This window comes from Hirundo rustica, chromosome 4, assembly GCF_015227805.2.
Source record: "Hirundo rustica isolate bHirRus1 chromosome 4, bHirRus1.pri.v3, whole genome shotgun sequence".
NCBI classification, from domain to species: Eukaryota; Metazoa; Chordata; class Aves; order Passeriformes; family Hirundinidae; genus Hirundo; species Hirundo rustica.
Window position 1 is genome coordinate 29,481,348 of NC_053453.1, and position 17,341 is coordinate 29,498,688.

The 17,341-nt window shown below is 40.6% G+C and overlaps 1 protein-coding gene across 2 annotated transcripts in view; it reads right to left on the reverse strand.

The window, feature by feature from the left end:
- The window catches only part of GXYLT1 (glucoside xylosyltransferase 1), a 30,547-nt gene extending 14,423 nt beyond the window's left edge, over positions 1–16,124 (reverse strand). The window contains exons 1-2 of one of the 2 annotated variants that reach the window (XM_040063169.2): positions 15,928–16,124; positions 8,057–8,149 (exon numbers count right to left, since the gene is read on the reverse strand). In XM_040063169.2, the coding sequence (XP_039919103.1) occupies positions 8,057–8,149; positions 15,928–16,124 (290 nt within the window). Of the gene's footprint in view, positions 1–8,056; positions 8,150–15,515; positions 15,710–15,927 lie in introns of those variants that run through there. The other variant, XM_040063170.2, reaches the window with a different exon arrangement.
- Between the last annotated feature and the right edge of the window lie 1,217 nt (positions 16,125–17,341).

The following is a 17,341-nucleotide window of genomic DNA, read 5'->3' on the forward strand; positions in this document are numbered from 1 at the left end:
AACACCTAAGGCCAGAAAGACTGAGTATTTCAAAGGTCATTTTGTGTCTTCTAGTCCTAAAAAGATGTCTAGTATATCCAAGACATACTGATTAACACCAACCATTTACATCTCAGCAAGTAAATGGCTGGTCACCTGGATCTATGCCCTTTCAATTTTAGTGACTGTTTAAGACCTACCTGACATAGACACCAGTATGCAGACATCCATATTCAGATTATTTAATCTGCAGATTAAAACCTTCTATAAATCTTAAAGTAAAATCTGAAAATTAGACACACTCACAAAAAAAATCTTGAAATATAATCAAGACATGCCCATCCAGACCTTTACACATAAAGTTAATTTAAACATTACACCATGTAGAAAGTAGTAACGTAAAAAACACAATGCAAGCTGAACATGACGAGGGTAGTTGAAACTCAGAAATAAGTACACTGCCACAGTGTGAACAAGCTGCAAGCAGCAGATTAGCCTCATCACTAATCCACTGAAAAGGGAATTACAATAATTAAGCCCTGAAGTCATGAGAGCCTACAGTGAAATTACAAGGTCACGTGATAAGGGCAAAACCTACACAAACTGCATAGCTGAAAGCCAAGCTCCTGAACTACACGTAACACACAGCTTTCCATTAATAAAGTATGAAAAAAATTATGCTGAAGAAACTCTAAAATGCACTAAGAGTCAAAAACTGTATTTTAATATTTCTACATTTAGTGACCTCTGTGAATAAAAGATTTCAAGCCACACAACATAAAACTGACCATGTTATAATGTTTTTACAGTCACTTTGCTCACACCACCTCTTCTGTAAGTTTCAGACTTACTGAGTTCAAATTTTTAAATCTGTGCTTAAAAATATGTATTTAAATATGAAAAAAAAAAAATAGAAAGAGCTAACAAAAACTCAATTTCAGCTAGTACCAAATGGGAAACAGCTGGACTCAGATCCGTAAACCCACAACCTAATGCTTTGTCCCTGAAGCAGATGGAGCAAGAAGATGTCGGAAAGAATAGGCCACCATTCCCTGTGTGGACTATCCATTATAAAGGGAATGAGACATATTAGATGTATTAAGGCAGAAGTTAGGAGAGTCAAAAATTGTGGTCCTTACTCCAGACTCCATAAAAAGAGATCCTTTAGTGATTATAAGCTACATTTGACTTCTCTGCATACAGACCACTGGGAATCATAGCCTCCTTTTCAGCAACCGGGCCTCAGTGCTGCTCCTCTCCCTTTCATATACACCTCTGACCACTCCCAGAGCAGATTTCTATCCCCATCTTTATCCAGGAACATTATTTCCTGATAACCCTCAGCTGCCAGCATCTTTCATCACATTTTCCTCTTCCTGATGCTAGAGGCAGCATGAAGTGCAAATTGTTCAGCAGAGCTTATCAGCTTGAGCTCCGCAGTCTCACCTTCAATGTGAACATGTTCCACCCACAGAGACAATCATGTTTTTCATTACTCATTTCACTCCCTTCTGCAATATTATGCCTACATGGCTTTAGTTTTTCCACTAATTTCTTCACGAATTTTCTGCCTTCAACTGCTCCTTTATTTTCCCACCTCTGTAACCCTTTTCCCCCATCCTTCTTCCACTGCAGTTAGGCACGCAGCTACCTCACCAGAAGCCAGGGAAAGGAAAACCATGTTCATGTAGATAAATGGTCTGGAATCTGTTATGACCAAGTGACACAAGATCTTTTAAAAATATTTTTTTTTTTTAGCAGTTCAGTTCCTGAGTTGGCAATAAGCAAAATAAAATTTATTCTACAGGAATAGTAACTTGTCTGAACCTGAGCAGGTTTGGTGTCAGATATCACAGCTCTGGTATGAACCTTTAATGAAACTCAAATACAGGTCCTGAAAGGGTTAAGATGCTTTCAAAATTGGGGAGATACTTTCAAAAAACTTGTTGAGAGGCAGAAAAATACAAATGTAGATTTTTATATGCACAGACCTAATTACTAATAGCTTCATCTTTTGGTGTGGGAGAACCTAGTGGAAAAGCTGGTGTGGGAGAACCTAGTGGAAATAGGGTGAAATACAAACTGTATTTTACTAAGGGTGTTGGATAGACTAACAAAGAAAACTTGACAGACCTAATTTCTAAAAAGAAAAAAAAAAGAAATAATTCTCCAATAATATGGGAGTCCTAGCTCCTGCAAGGAAAGCAAAACCTCTGGTAAGTACAACGGAAGAGAAAGAAGGTACCTGTAACTCAGTAAAAGATACTGAGCATGATGCCAGGACAGGATTTGAGTCTTAAGGAAGAAACAAAATTATTTCATTTTTGTGAGGATACTAATTACACATGAAGGGTAGGGACCATAAAAGTAAACAAAACACTTGAGACAAAACTCCACACATACTCCCGTGAGTTTAGGAAACACATTTAAAACAATCCACTTTTGACAATGTGAGTAAAAAGCATATACTTTAAAACATGCTACTCAGTAGCAGCAAAAGGCCAGGTACAAGCCTTGCCCTGAAGTAAGTGTAGACCTCCATTCTATACTGATTAATTCTGCTGTTAATAACATCTGAGAGAAGAACACAAGTGGATATCCTCAGTGACTGCTACAACAAGGTTTTCCAGAGCCTGTCTGTCAAGACGCTGGCTTGTATTTAAAGATGTTTACCATGATACATTGTATATTAAATTAGCATTTCTAGGTCAATTACAATTATGAAGCTGTAATTTGACAGTAAGCTACAGAGGTATGTTTTGACAGGTTATACTTTTCTAGAACTTTCACAGCATCCCAGCTGCACTTCCTGGGGAAAAAACCCACAAATTTTATTGGCACTAAAATACCTACCAGCTCCACAAAACACTTAGCTCTGTCCTTTAGACTTGACACAAGGAACTGCAGTAGAGGTCACCTTTATTGAGGTAAAGTTCTCCTATTCTTACATAACACATGGAAAACACAGGTGAGAGGGCACCAAAACCTCAGGAACATCCTGTATACAGTTGCATCTAATTTGGTGTAATAGAAGTGTTTTTCATCATTAGCATAGAAAATGTTGATTATATTCATTAAACTATGCAGGGAAAGTATTTTCATACAATCAAACTGTATTATTTCAAATCTGGCACTACAATATACCTCAGAAAATCAAAAAGTAGATATGTAAGTGCAATACAGATGGCCTACTTATTGCATCCTTTTTCCTTTTAATGCCCTGTTTGAACTAAATCAACCAATAAGAAGCCCAGCCTAGCAGCCTTTAGTCACCAGGAAAAAGCAAATAGGCAGAGTAAGAAGTCAGCAAAGCTACACTGATTAAAATGCAGCTGGTAAATCACTCCCACACTTAATTACAAGTAGGATCAAGGTAACTACAGACATTATCTAGATTTGAAAGTGAAGAAAATTCTCATTTTTACTTAGCTTGACATTCTACTACAGCACTGCACGAAAAACATGTCATAATCAAGAGCTTATTTTGTAAAAGTATATTAATGATACCACTGCATATGATGGCAAAATGTAATCTACTCAATGCCAACTCTATTAGTAGATTAGGTTTGAAGTTAAAATATATGAGTAATTTCAAATTACTCATATAAAAATAGAAGCCTCATTCGCCAATGAGCCAGCGAGTGCAGAGAAATTCCTTTCTTCAGGACTATCAGAATTCATCTCAATATAAACACACCACATGAAGCTCAATATACCCAAAAACTTACTGAAACTTTCTACTTAGCAGGCAACACAAGTTAAAACCCACTTAGTTGCAATATCCAACAACTGACATCAGCCTGGCCAGACAGCCGTAGTAATGACCCCTAAGAATTTCTTTTTCAGTCCCATTAGGAAATAAGCAGCCATACCAGCTAGGCAACACTGCACACCTTGAAAAGTGTACTAGAAAAGAAAAGCATAATTTAGACCTTGCAAAATCTGAGCCTCACATTATCTTTATCAGCATTTTTAAAGTTTTGATAAAATCTCTATCACGTAAAAGCAATCTCATGCTTCCTCTGTCAAGATGAAACAAATACTCTGTGACAGAAGCACAAGACATGACATTCTCAATAAAGCTGATAATCAGAATGGTGGTGAAAAAATGTGGGTGCAGAATAGCTATAAAATCCCTCCCACATTGGTTGTAAGATCAAGCAATTGATCTTACAATGATTAACATGAAGATCCTTATTATTCATTAGAACCAGTAGCTTTTCAGGGTTCATCAGTTTCAAATGATCTTCAACTATTGCATGACTCATACTGACGTCTTGTTGTGGTTTCAGGCAGATTTTCAGGCGAAGCCCTCCCACAGGGCCCCCTCCCCTCCCCTCCCCCGACCAGTTCGGGAAAAGACTTCCTCAGAGAGAAGTGGAAAAAACCTGTTTATTAAACAGGCAAAGCACTCCCAGCACAATACCCGATGACAAGAGCTTCGTGCCGCTTACGGAGGGATAACAAACTTAAAAAGAGAAGGTCTCCTCTTGAAGATAGTCACTGTGTTCCATTGCTCCATCTCCGCTGACGCTGGGAGAAAAGGAGATGTGCAGGGCTGGTCTTGGTGGGGTGGGTCCCCTGTGGAGGCCCCTGGCGCTTCCCCAGGTCCTTAGTCCGGAGAGGTTGGAACAGTTCCGAGGAGAGGGCAAAAAAGAAAAAAAGGAAGGAAAAAGAAAAAAGAAAAAAAAAAAAAAAAAAAGAGGGGGGGAAAAAAAAAAGCAAAAAGCTTCAGCTATTCCACAGCATCTAACTACGCTAACACTAAACTAACTAACTAACTGCCGTGGAAAAAAACAGCAGAACTTCTTTCCTCTTGCAGTGTTTCAACTCCGAGGAGCAGAGTTTTCCTGGGGAAAAACAAACGGTCTTCCCCTCCCCTTTGCACCCAACAGACGATTGGGGGATACACAGTCACCCTAGGACACGTCTATATACACACCTCTCTTAAAAAGATTCCTCTATGTCTCCAACATTTTTATCACACATAATTGAATCTTAAAAATCCATACAACATTAGTTTTTACTTAATACACTTAGAGCTACTTAGAGGAAATAACATAGAAAGCTACATTTCCAAAGTGTCTATGCCAAGTTCTCTCAGGGGTAAACAAATCGCTGTGGTTCTGATATCCAGGACAAAAAAGCTAAGTGGAATTACAAGCTAGAAACAGAGAGATAACAAGCTAAGTTTTTTCAATAAAAATACTTGAAAATCCCAAAGCTCACAATGTTCAGTGGAAAATGGAAAGGAGACATTCTAACTCTGAGATAAATTTTATGACTGTACCATTAGCAAAAATATTCCAGCTGTATTATTTGCTCTTGTAAACATGCTCATTTGGTTAGTTTATTGAAACGTCAAGAATAGAACATCAGAATTTCCATTCACAAGTTTATTTACAATCTGATTAAACAGTGCTATCTGTTCTCATGGAGTAAATCAGGCCAAATAGATGCAAGATTTGTACTAGTGCATTTCAATAACCAGACTCTGCCGCCTCTATTAAAAGCAAATTCATTGGGATTCCTACTATTTTGTTGGCATGTTTATAAGCAGTGGAGTTAGCTATCCTCAAATTTCAATCAGATATATAACTCTTAGGTTTTCCTTATATCCCTCTCCCTTATCCTAGTCTCTTCATAGTTCAGCTTTATTCTGTACCTCACCGCAGCAATCACACCTATGACAAACACAAAGGTTTAGTCAATCCAGGATAAAATTATTTGGCCTAAGACATTATTATGGTAGAACAATCATTCCTTCCCATTTCAGAAGATACCCAATTTAGAATCACAATGTTGCCTCTTTATGGAAAAAGAGACTATCTTCATGAAGAGTCTTGAAGTGGCCCTACAGATACTATCTCAGAAAACAAGAATGCTACACTTCACTTACTGTGGTTAATAAACACACACAATTAAATTTATTCCTCTTCGTCCAAAAATCCTACTGCAAACTTGAGAACAACTACTAAGTATTGTACTTGAAGCAGCCTTCAGCTTCTCAGTGCAGCCAGTACAATGCACACACTTTGTCTGAGAGGTACACACAATTATAACTCATACCCAAAGCTGAAAGCAAACTGCAATTATCTTCTTTGTTATTCCAGCCCACACAGGGATATGAGGCTTAGGACACAAGCCTACATGCTGGGCCACTGCAATCGCTGCTGCTATCAAAAGAGAGAGCACTTTCTCCTTCTCCCTGCCATCTTCCCCACTTCTTCTCTTACACAAACTCACTTGTACCTCTCCAACTCCAACTGAACTTATTAAACAGAGTAAGAGTAAGTAAAGTTTGGGAGAAGCATGGTGGCCCACTCTAAGTTAAAGCATCTCACTGAGGAGGAATTCAACAAGCACTGAAGTCAGCGCAAGATATGGGGATTAATTTAATCGTAATATATAGATAAAATAATCCATCTTAATGTGAAATGTTTAATCTGAACACCACATACCCTTTACTCATTTAAGCAGCTTTTTTTCTTTCAATTTCAAAACATATAAACATGAAATTCTGCAAACATTAGGTGTTCACCATGAACCATGTTTCATCATGGAAGTGGACTCATCCAGTAAAGTCATAATCAATGTATAAAGAATTGTTGAATACAAATCAATCAATTCAACAGAACTGTCTTCGCAGCTACCACATAGGGAATTCTTAATAGACTAATACAAGTTACAGCTTATCAAGTGCAAATAAACTGCTTGGGATTTGTCTGTTTCTGGTTCCAACGCTCCATTTGCCTCAAGCCTGACAGAATATCCAGAAAGGAAGTTTTCTGCTATTTTTGTGCATTACTTTGTATTCATGGACTTCTTCATGCTTAGTGGGGTCAGAAGACAGCAAGACCCTCTCCTCTCTCAGCACTACACGTGGTCCAGATGTCCAAGGATTGAATGAAGCTTACAATCACATCCTGTCCCTCCACCTAGCATAAGCTATGCCCCTACACCCTCAATCACAACATCATTTGATTTATCCCACTGCACTAAACTTCATAAAGCCAAACTCCCAAAAGCTAAACTATAATGAAAAAAAAGTTATTTCTATCTATTCAGACAGCTAAATCTAACTAACAAAGTCAAGTGAATCCCTATGGATTGACACAGAGTGGATTGCTACCAATAGCAACAAGAAAAACTCAGCAGCCCCAAACTGCAGATGAAGTTCACTAATAGACTAAAAATCAATCTAAGCAACCTCTTTAAGGAATTTCTTGACAACTGATGAGCTTAAAAAGCACTGAAAACACACAAGTAGTAGAGAGGAATAATGGATCTAAAGCCTTTCCCACAATCATAATTTTCAAAAAAATACTAAGCCTTGTGAAGCTAAACTTTTTTTCCCCTTTGCTCTCCCAGAAATATTCAAGCTTCATACTAACAGGAAAAGGTAACCATATCAAAGGATGATCAGCAAAATCTTAAATGTAAGAAAAACTGACTTACAACTTGAGTTATATACTGAAGAGAACTATGCAGGTTAGAGAACAACCTGACAAGTAGCTTACTTCTTTTCAAGCTGTGTAATATGACAGCCTAAAGCATCTTAGACACCACATCAAAACATTTAAACTTATTGTTAAAGATGCAGCATTAAGAAGACAGCCTATTCTTTAACATACTAAATTAAAGAATTCAAAATGGTCCTCTTCAGTGCTTTTGGACGAAGTACCCTCCTTAAATTCCATAAAACATGTAACTTGAATAAAAAAAATCCACATGTAATTACTAAGCATATCATTTTATTGCAAGTTATATCATGGGTATTAATGTGCAGCAAATTTTATTTTAGGAAAATGCTTTATCATTAATTTTTCAGACTATATTCAGACAGGCTTTTAAAAGATATTAGCAAGTTTCTATTTAATGAAACAACAAAATTGAAAAAATCTACTCTTGTAGAATAACAAGAAAAAACCCAGCTAAAGGCAACCACAATATAAGCAGGTGAAATGCATGTGAAGTAATCAAGGTATTTTGTCTTGCCACCTTTCTAAGGAGCCAAAAAACATCAGCTACATCTGTCTGCAATCAAAGAATAAAGTACTATTTAACAACATCCTACCTAAAAGCAGCTTCCCAAAAGCAGTTCATTCCACAAACATCAGAGGGCAGCATCCAATAGGAATTCCAGAAAGATAGAGACAAATTCTTACACCTAACAGAATAAGACAAAAATAACCTATATAAATGTTACTGATTTTAAGGCAAAGTCAAATGGATAGTCTCCTAGCTCACGCATAACTTGAACAGTTAATTATTTGGCAGAAAAAATAGTGGGCTGTGTAATGTAACTTGAGTACAAAGGAGAAGGTATTATATGCCTATCAGAATTTTTTAAAAGGTAGAACCATCTCATCCTTTAGTCTTTCCTCTTCATATATTTTCAGAATGAGAAAAACAGAGGGGCTGAGATTTTTGAGGATTCTTCTATGTTCTAGGCTTAAATTAAGCCCACAGGTGACAAGTGAATAGCAACACTTATTGCTAGAAAGAACTTCACCTTTTCAATACCTTTGTCTACTCAAAGCAGAGGAGCAACTACAACTTTCCACCTTTGAGGTTACATTGTCCATTTAACATAATCCCTATCCATCATTTACTTGAGTCAGTGCACACGTGCAAATCTGATTTTTAATACCACATGACTTAGCAGCACCAAGGACTTCCATTGTTTCATAACAAATGGTTAATGCATTACAGAAATAATCACATCATTTCACAAGTTTTCTTTCTTCATACTAATAGCAAGACTAATAATTTATTGACTTGTGCTACACTAACAGCTAAAAAAAAAGGCTGGTTTTACTAGTACACCATTACATTTTATGCAACTGCAATACAGGAAATATTTTAAAATAGAAACAAGTGTATAATTCAAAGGTTCCGGTGAGAAAATCAACATCAAGAATTACGATCTGAAATGACTAAGTAAAATATCCTAAAGCAAGAGATACTGTCTTGAGCGACCTTCCCTGCTCCCTGCCCTGGTGATACAAAACCAATAGTGTTTATTCTCCTTTGAAAGTTAGTATCTGTGAATGAAAGACACGTGCAAAAAAACTGACACAAAAGCTGCTGATGAAAAGGTATTTAAAGACTATAGCTCAGAACTCTACTGAAACTTGACTTTACAAGTTTGAAATTAACCAGTACCATCTTGGTAGTGTAATCTGAAACCTGTAAAGGCCAATATTTTGCAAACACCAGACAATAATAGCTTAATGTAGCATCAAAAAATGTCAAGCTGTGTAATTTCTGCTTTTTGTAACACTTGAGAAAAACGACCTAATAAACACAGTGTTTCACAAAGCCTCATTTAAGTGCTGTGGGGGGTGGTGCAGTTCTTTGGTAGATCACAGGAAATCCCTTTATTGTGTAGATAAATGTGTTTGCAAGAATTTTCAAGTAATTTTATTTCATGTTTTATTTCATTTAAGAATGCTCTTCACAAATAAATAGCCAGGTACAAAAAACAAAAATACAGACTGCCATTCTACTTCAGGGATATCTGCACTACTCTTTACCAAAGTATAAACCCATGAGTTCTCTCTGCCAGATTCTTTCTTACATTACTCTTTGTGGTTTTTGAAGTTTTATAAACACTTCAAGGCACATAAGGTCTTGCACTTATCTGAAGAACAATCTTTACGATCTCTACTATTAGCCTTTTGAAGTAACTGTTTCTCATTACTTTTAGGATAAATTAATTTACAATCTCTCCAAAAGTTTTCTAGTTTGGAAGATTATTAAGCTATTATTACAGGAGATTCCTCTTCCAGATGTCAACAAGAGTTTTCTTAGCTGTCTTGAGTATTACCTTACGCAAACCACCAAGGCAAGAGGCAGATCTGAAGTAATGGCTAAGTCATTTCTCTGATGCAATAGGCCTTTCCCACATTCCATTTCACACAAGATTATCAGCCTTGTGTTTGATTCATAAATTGCATGTTTAAAACAAAAGTGTTACTAGGATATGTATGTATGCAATTTACCGAATGTTAGCTCAAGACATTCTCCTGTCAACAGCAATCTCTCTCAATTGACCACATGTTATCATATTCCCCAAAGTTTTTCATATAAAGGATTAAGAGAGTGGAATAATTGGACAACATTTTCTTCTTGTCATTCATGATAAGGTCATTTGAAATGATACTCACAAAGGTATTTTTTTACTTGAAATAAATTTTGAGGAAGGCTTGGACTACAAACAATTGCTTTACACAGCTAGGGAGATGCATTGTACCTTTTTTCAAATGGGCACAGTCATTGTTACCTCAGAGAGGTTACTAGTCAGACAGGAATAGTCACCTTCAGTACTACAGAGGGATATTTTGCTCACACCTATTATTGTTATGTGATTAAAGGGCAGTCCCACAAACAGAAAGCAGAAAATAATGTACAGTGAAGCAAACTAAGCAAGGCTCGTGGAATACCCTAACACAGCTCCAATTCAAAGGGCAGAGAGCCCATGACCCAGGCAGATGATCCATCCACCAGTCTAGGTAACAGGAGACTCTCCAGGCCAGTTTACCGACTGCCTAATGGGGTTACTGCCTGAAAGGGTGTAGGACTCATTGCGGGATCAAAGGTGGACTGGGGAGGAAGGAGAACGCAAAAAACAGAGAGAAGATAAGAGGAACCAATCACATGCAAAAACTTCTGTTTTCCTGGGTGACAGGAGTGGCTCCATTCCATCTGCACAGCCAGAAGTCAAAGTGCCTGCAAATGAGAAGATGGCCACAGACCCTAGGGGCCAACAAGCCTGCAGTACCAGGGACTGGAGAGACGTGTGTGCACACAGTGTGTGGGTGCGTGCATGTTGGTGCACATAACCACAGCAACCAGAGACTAGCCTGCATATGCAGAACAAGAGGCTCGGGAGCCAGGCGTCAGACAGGCTGTAAGAACCGGCCAGACTCTGCAGAGACCAGCAACTCTGAGCTACTGAAAGAACCTCTCTCTTACACAGCCACAAGAGATTAGGGTCTGAAGGAAGGCAGCTGGAAGCACCAGGAAGTCTGAACTGGACACCTGGGGTTTGAGCAGTGGTTAATGTTTAAGGCTACAGGTCAGGACCAGCTATCCAAAAGACTCCCTTTCATGAGGCAATCCTGTGGCCAGCTGCCACAAGGCTAAGGCCAGTAACTTGAAAGATCCAGCACATTCATCTGTACATGTGTCTGCACATCTAAGAGGGTGTGAGTACCAGAAACTGAACTGGGGCTGCAAGCCTAGAGGGTTTGCACACTCAGGTCAACAACAGTGGATTGGCCAAGGATCAAGAGCCCACTCCTGAGTGGATAAGTGTCTAAAGCCAGTTACAGGAGGGATCCACTTACATACATTGTTGTGTTTTTAAAACCTTTCACCCTGACCAGTCAGAGAAGGGAACAGGATCAGAAGGCTTGTTTGTGGTTGTGCAAGCACTGTTTCCTGTGCGCTGATCTCTGTGGCCAGCCACGTGTGTATGCACTAAGAGCCTATGATCCCATCGGAATAAATGCTCCACTTTGCTACTGCCTGAACCCAGGAATATGGAAATGCAGCAGCCTTGCCTCCACCACAGTATCGGGCTGGACAGCTAACACCTACCATGGTCAAAAATATAAAAATGAAGAAATGTGAAGCTTCAAAAATCACTGGTGTCATAGACAAGCATTCTGCGTGATCTGTTTGCCAATTCAAAGCATCTCTCCCTTAAGCATCTCTCTCTTAATTGCCTTTATCACTTAATCTAGCTTCAAGATCCCTGGGTAGTAGAAATTTTAGTATTGCAGGCATAGAAAAGGTGTTTATATTGTGACCTGAAAACTTTTCAAATTAGCGTGCAAAATACACAGCAGTGCATTAAGTTGCAGTCATGAAGACTGAGGCCCTGTGCTCAGGTAAGTCAAGTTTTTAACCATAAGAAATCCTTGAACAATCAGTGATAACCTCCTTCTGTTAATGGAGATCAGGGTTGTCAGAAATACTTTTCAATCCATCTGGCATCTTTTGTACTACTGCAACTCCACAGCAAACTTAGCAGAATGTCCCAATGGTGAGGGGTGCAGCCCTGATGAGTACATTCCTGTCATAATTCCTTTCATTAACAACCTAAGTTTTACCAGCTGCATGAACCAACCAATAGACAGACTCACGGCTCTCCTACAGCACAGCCCATAAGTGCAGCAAAACAGGAAGGATGAATTTCCTTCCTGCTCATAATCACACAGGAGTAAAAAACCGGGATGATATAATGCTTAATTCAACTCCCAAATGCACTCCGAATTTCTGATTCTCCTTAATAGCTTTTTCTGAACATTTGCAGCAATACCACAAATTTGTTATGACAAAATTTGTCATAGAGGCAATGGCTCTATTAGATAGGAGATAGCTGATGCAATGCTAGATGTCTGATACCTAAACTTTTTAACTGGAAAAATCTTGGTAATATTTCATTGCTTCACAACATTCTTATGCAAAATATTATTTGCTGGTCAAATGCTTGTCAAATTCAGCAGTTTTTAAATGAAGTTTCAACTTCAAATCATTCAACGTTTCATCCCTTTAAGTTTACTTCATATTTTGAAGCTCTTTGACAGATTCTGGACCAATTTCTTAAAATAAGAATAGTTGAGAAGCAAACTGGTGAAACTCCTGGTTAAGCTCTGATACTGATGAAAACAGCTGTGTAGAGGCTGAAGAAAGAATCAGCTACTGTCATAAGCACCCTCCTCTGCTAAGCTTTTGGATATACTTTCTACCCTTTTCTATGCACTATAATCCATTCAACTCTTCCTCTGCCAGAACAGTTAGAGAGCAAGAGACTGTACAATTACACATCAGTGCCACACACAGCAGAACGGTTAGGGCTGGCAGCACAAAAATGCTAAACTACAGTGTAAGGGAAACATGCTCCATTCACTAAAATCACAGAACTGATTCCTTCTGTATATCTCAAAATTGCTATTAGAATAGCACTTTTTTGGACCTGAATATAAGGATGACCGTTATCTCTAACTGAAGTGGCAATATTGACAAAATATGGCCTTTGAGGGAGTCAACAGCTCCTCCCAGTTTTGTATCACCTGCGAACATGCTTAGTATCCTTTCCAGACTTGCCTCCAAAGCATTTATGAAGATGTTTAGCTATTAAATTCTTGAAGTGTTCTTCAGCTGTTTATATCAAGTCTCAAGATACAAGCTTTTAGTCTCCAGTCCTCTTGTTCCTCAGGCTAGAGTAGCCTTTGAAACAAACAACTCCTTACCAATAAATTCCTGTTAATTATTGTGTTTATTGGAGGATCCTGCCTCAACCTGTAATTCTAGTTTCAATATGGTAGCTCCTTTTAAATTATTTTCTTCTTAAACATGTCATCACCATTGCTAAATTTTTTCAGGTGTAGTATTCCAAAGCCTTATTCAAGGCTTGCAGTTTTCATGTTTGCATGCTTCCAAAACCTAACAGAAAATTCAACGTCTCCTTCCCCTACCCTGCAGAATGATCCAGGTCTTTCTGCCCTTGTGGTATATAACAAACTAGACTATTAAGGCAAAGAAAGCACTTCCTGGCTAAAGAAAAAAGAAAAATACTGCTGAGTGGATGAATATCTTCAGATGATTGATTTGCTTTGCTGAAATGCATTTTAAAGCTATCAGTGCACACAGCTGAAGCAACCCATTTATGAAAGTTACTATTAATGCATACAAAATGTTAAACTTCAAGGATTAGAAGGTGCAATTACTCTGTAAGGTTATGTACCCTTCAAGATATTACTTGATCACAAGACAGTCAGAAGTGGGCATAAAACAGATATGTGGCCATAGTGCTCTCTACTGAAGAAGCACCTAATCTATAAAAACTGAAAAACATTCAGCAATATTCAGCAAAAACCAATACCTTCAGATGTACTGTTGTGTGTATCACTCACAAAATTGAATGTAATGCAGTTTAACACTCAAGAATAATTTAAAAATGCATCTAAAGGAACATTCAGTGGGACATTTTTTAACTGCCACAGGACAGAGCTTTTACTTAAACAAAAGCCTTTTAGGGTCTTTTCTAAGAGTCTAACTCACTAATAAGTTTTACACACACATTTTTCACAAACAGCATGTTTCAATAAATTACAGCTGGGAATGTTTATCCTCAGCCTTCAGCTTGACAGCAGTTTAGAGGTAAAGAATTCCCACACAGCTGACAACAGACACTGTTTTGCAAGGAGATATGCCCCCACAAAACTGCATATAGTGGAATTATTTGTGGCACTTGAGACCTTTAGGAAAGAACTTTCTCAGTTAGTAAAACGTTTCTATTTGACAACATGGGGCAAATTTATATCTCCTCTAATGTTACTGCAGCAGGAAGCTTCTTGCACCTTGCTGAGGTTCTTCTCCACTCATATATTTAATTTAAAAACTACACTTCTAGTACAAATACTAAAACTGTATAGCTTTTAAAGTAAACTTGATTCTTCTTTTGCTTACTAGCATTATAATGTATCTTAAAGTCATTTTAATGTTTAATAGTACAAATCATTTATTTACAATATCATCTTCTACCCAAAAAAAGTTTGCTTCATTTAAAGTGCATGTTTTCTTTAGTAAAGCAAATATCATACATATGATTTTTTATCATATTTTTATTTAGAACTAGTCGATTTCAACCACTCACAAAGAGTTTTTAATCATCAACTAGGAGTGAGGCACAATCATCCTTACATTTTTTCATGTTATAAACTGTGTTAACTTGAACTAAAGAAAAAACACAGGAGAAAAAAATTCTTTTAAGTAGTTACACCAGTCAAAAGCTGGGTTTCACATTTCAGCTGACTCCACCCCTAGCAACTCAGAATGCTGTTTCATGGTATTTTAAGATTATTAAGTCAGACCTTGTCATCCTGCCATCCTCCGTAGGTCCTTTACAACAGCGTCGACACTTTCATAATTACATGATGAGGCAATACAGAGCGCTGAGTTGGCCAAAAGCGAGGTAGTTTTCAAGCAGGTCACCAAGCCAGCTCAACTCACTCGTGTGCCCAGAGGAGCACAGGCAGGACAAGGACTGGGCTGTGCCAGAGCTTGTACAGCACTGGGGAGCAGTGACCATCACCGAACCAATAAATTCACTTCGCTTTAAACTGCTGTAGAATCTGAGCAGTTAGAGCTAGACTGGCCCAGAATGGTCCGGTCCTAATTTTTCCTCCATTTTCCGTAACAGCTTTCTCATCACTCCTCTTTTCCTGGTTTTAGTATTCCAGTAGACACAGGGGAATAGGATTATGAAACTACAATCCAAAGGAAAACTAGTAATTTCTATTCCATAATCTCACTCACCACTTGGCCACATTAAAACTTCTGCTGACAGAGGACAACAGAACTATGCAGAGTGTGAGATGCTCGGATATGCACCCCTTTAATTACAGAACTGAACTCACTGGTTTCTGTGAGAAGACTGGCTGTATTAAGACATCCCACAATAAACAGTTTTGCTTCGCTGAAGTTATATTTGATAACCATAAAGTTACTAAGTTTCAGACCTGAAGGAGCACCGCGGAATTTTCTCCTTTCGGAAGAAGGAAACGCAACTCTCGTCGCTTCACTCGCCCTGTCCCACCAAGGAGCAGCCAGGGACGGGCTTAGCGCCGCGGGAACGCGCACGGGGGCGGCCTCGGTCGCCACTCCTGAAAGTTTTCCTTGTTTGTTTAAGGCTTCCCCAACCGCGGTTCTCCGGTACCCGGGACGCCGGGAGGGAGCGCACCGAGACACCACCGCCCGGCGCCCCCGAAAGCGCCGTCCAGGCCTCGGCGCCGCCGCTCGGCCGGCACCGCGCAGCCGGGGGCGCCCGCGGCCGGGACGGAGACCGGCGCGCCCCCGCGCCTCCGGGCCCTCCCCGCAGGAATGCGGCGGGAACCGCCGCCCGCGCCCGGCCCCGGCGCCCGCCCCGCCTACCTCTCGGTCCCCGCCTCGCCTCGGCCCGCGCTCCCTGCTCGCCGCCGGCCGCCGGGCGCGGCGGGGTCTCGGGCCTGCGTGTCGCGGCCGCCGCCAGGCTCCTGCTCCAGGGACAGGGCCAGCTGGCTGAGGCCGTAGAGCAGCGAGCAGACGGCGCAGCCCAGGCACAGCAGCGCCACCCGCGCGAAGCGCCGCATCCTCCCGCCCGGCTGTGCCGGCTGTGCCGGGCGGGCCCGCGGCTCCGGCGGCAGCGGGAGCACGACGGGAGCGGGAGCGGCGGCGGCGCGATCCCCGGCGCGGTCGCGGCGTGCGAGGGGCGGGCCGGGGCGGGCAGGGGCGGGAGCGGGGCCGGGCTGGCCCCAGGGCGGGGCCGTCGTGGCGCCAAGTGTTTATTTGCCCCGAAAGTGAAAAAAATGCCCCGTCTGTCGCGCCTCTGCTCAGCCCGGTCACGTCTCCATTCCGAACGTGAGTCCCTCGGAAAAATCGAGTCACGAAATACACAAAGTAGAGACAGTGGCAGTCCCGTCTGCTCCGCACTGGTGGGGCCACACCTTGAATCCCTTGTGCAGTTTTGAGAACCTCAATATAAGAAGAATGTAAAGCTGCTAGAGGGTGTGTGTCTTCATTAAGGGCAAAAGTGGGGCTAAAGGTCCCTCAAAATGACACTCTTCCCCCACTCCCCATGTTTCTGTTGCACTAACTTTTCCTGTGTGAAAGCTTCACAGCTGGTTCTGCACAAGGATATTCTATACGTATAGATTTCTAAAGGGAGGGTGCCAAGAGGATGGAGACAAACTCCTCTTGGTGTTGTCAAGCAATAGGACAAGACGCAAAGGAAGGAACTGGTACACACGAAGTTCCACCTAAATATGAGGAAGAACTTTTTTTCACTGTGCAGGTGACCATGCTCTGGAACAGATTTCCAGAGAGGCTGGGGAGTCTCCCTCACTGCAGATATTCCAGAACCATATGGACACAACCCTGTGCAATGTGTTCTAGGAGGACCCTGCTCGAGCAGGGAGGCTGGACCAGATGACCCACTGTGGTCCCTTCCAACCTTTACTCATTTTGTGATATTCCCACGCATTCCTTAAGCAGCTGAAGTTACACAGATGTCCTTTCTCCTTGTACAGACATGGGCTGAGCATGGAAATCACTTTGGACTCCAGCCCCCTTCCCTCCTCTGGCCTTAGCACACAGGTGACACCCTGGCATGGCACCCTGGCCTGAGGAGCAGTGGGTGCTGCTGGGCCAGGGAGACGCTGGGCCAGAGAAGCGTGGAGAACTGAGCCTGAAGGATTTGCAGTCACTAGCAAAGATAGGGATATTTTAGCTCACCAAGTCATGCTTCTGGACAAAAAAATGTAGGTCTGGGAAGTGACAGAAGGAATAATAGCTGTACATCTTGCTAGAT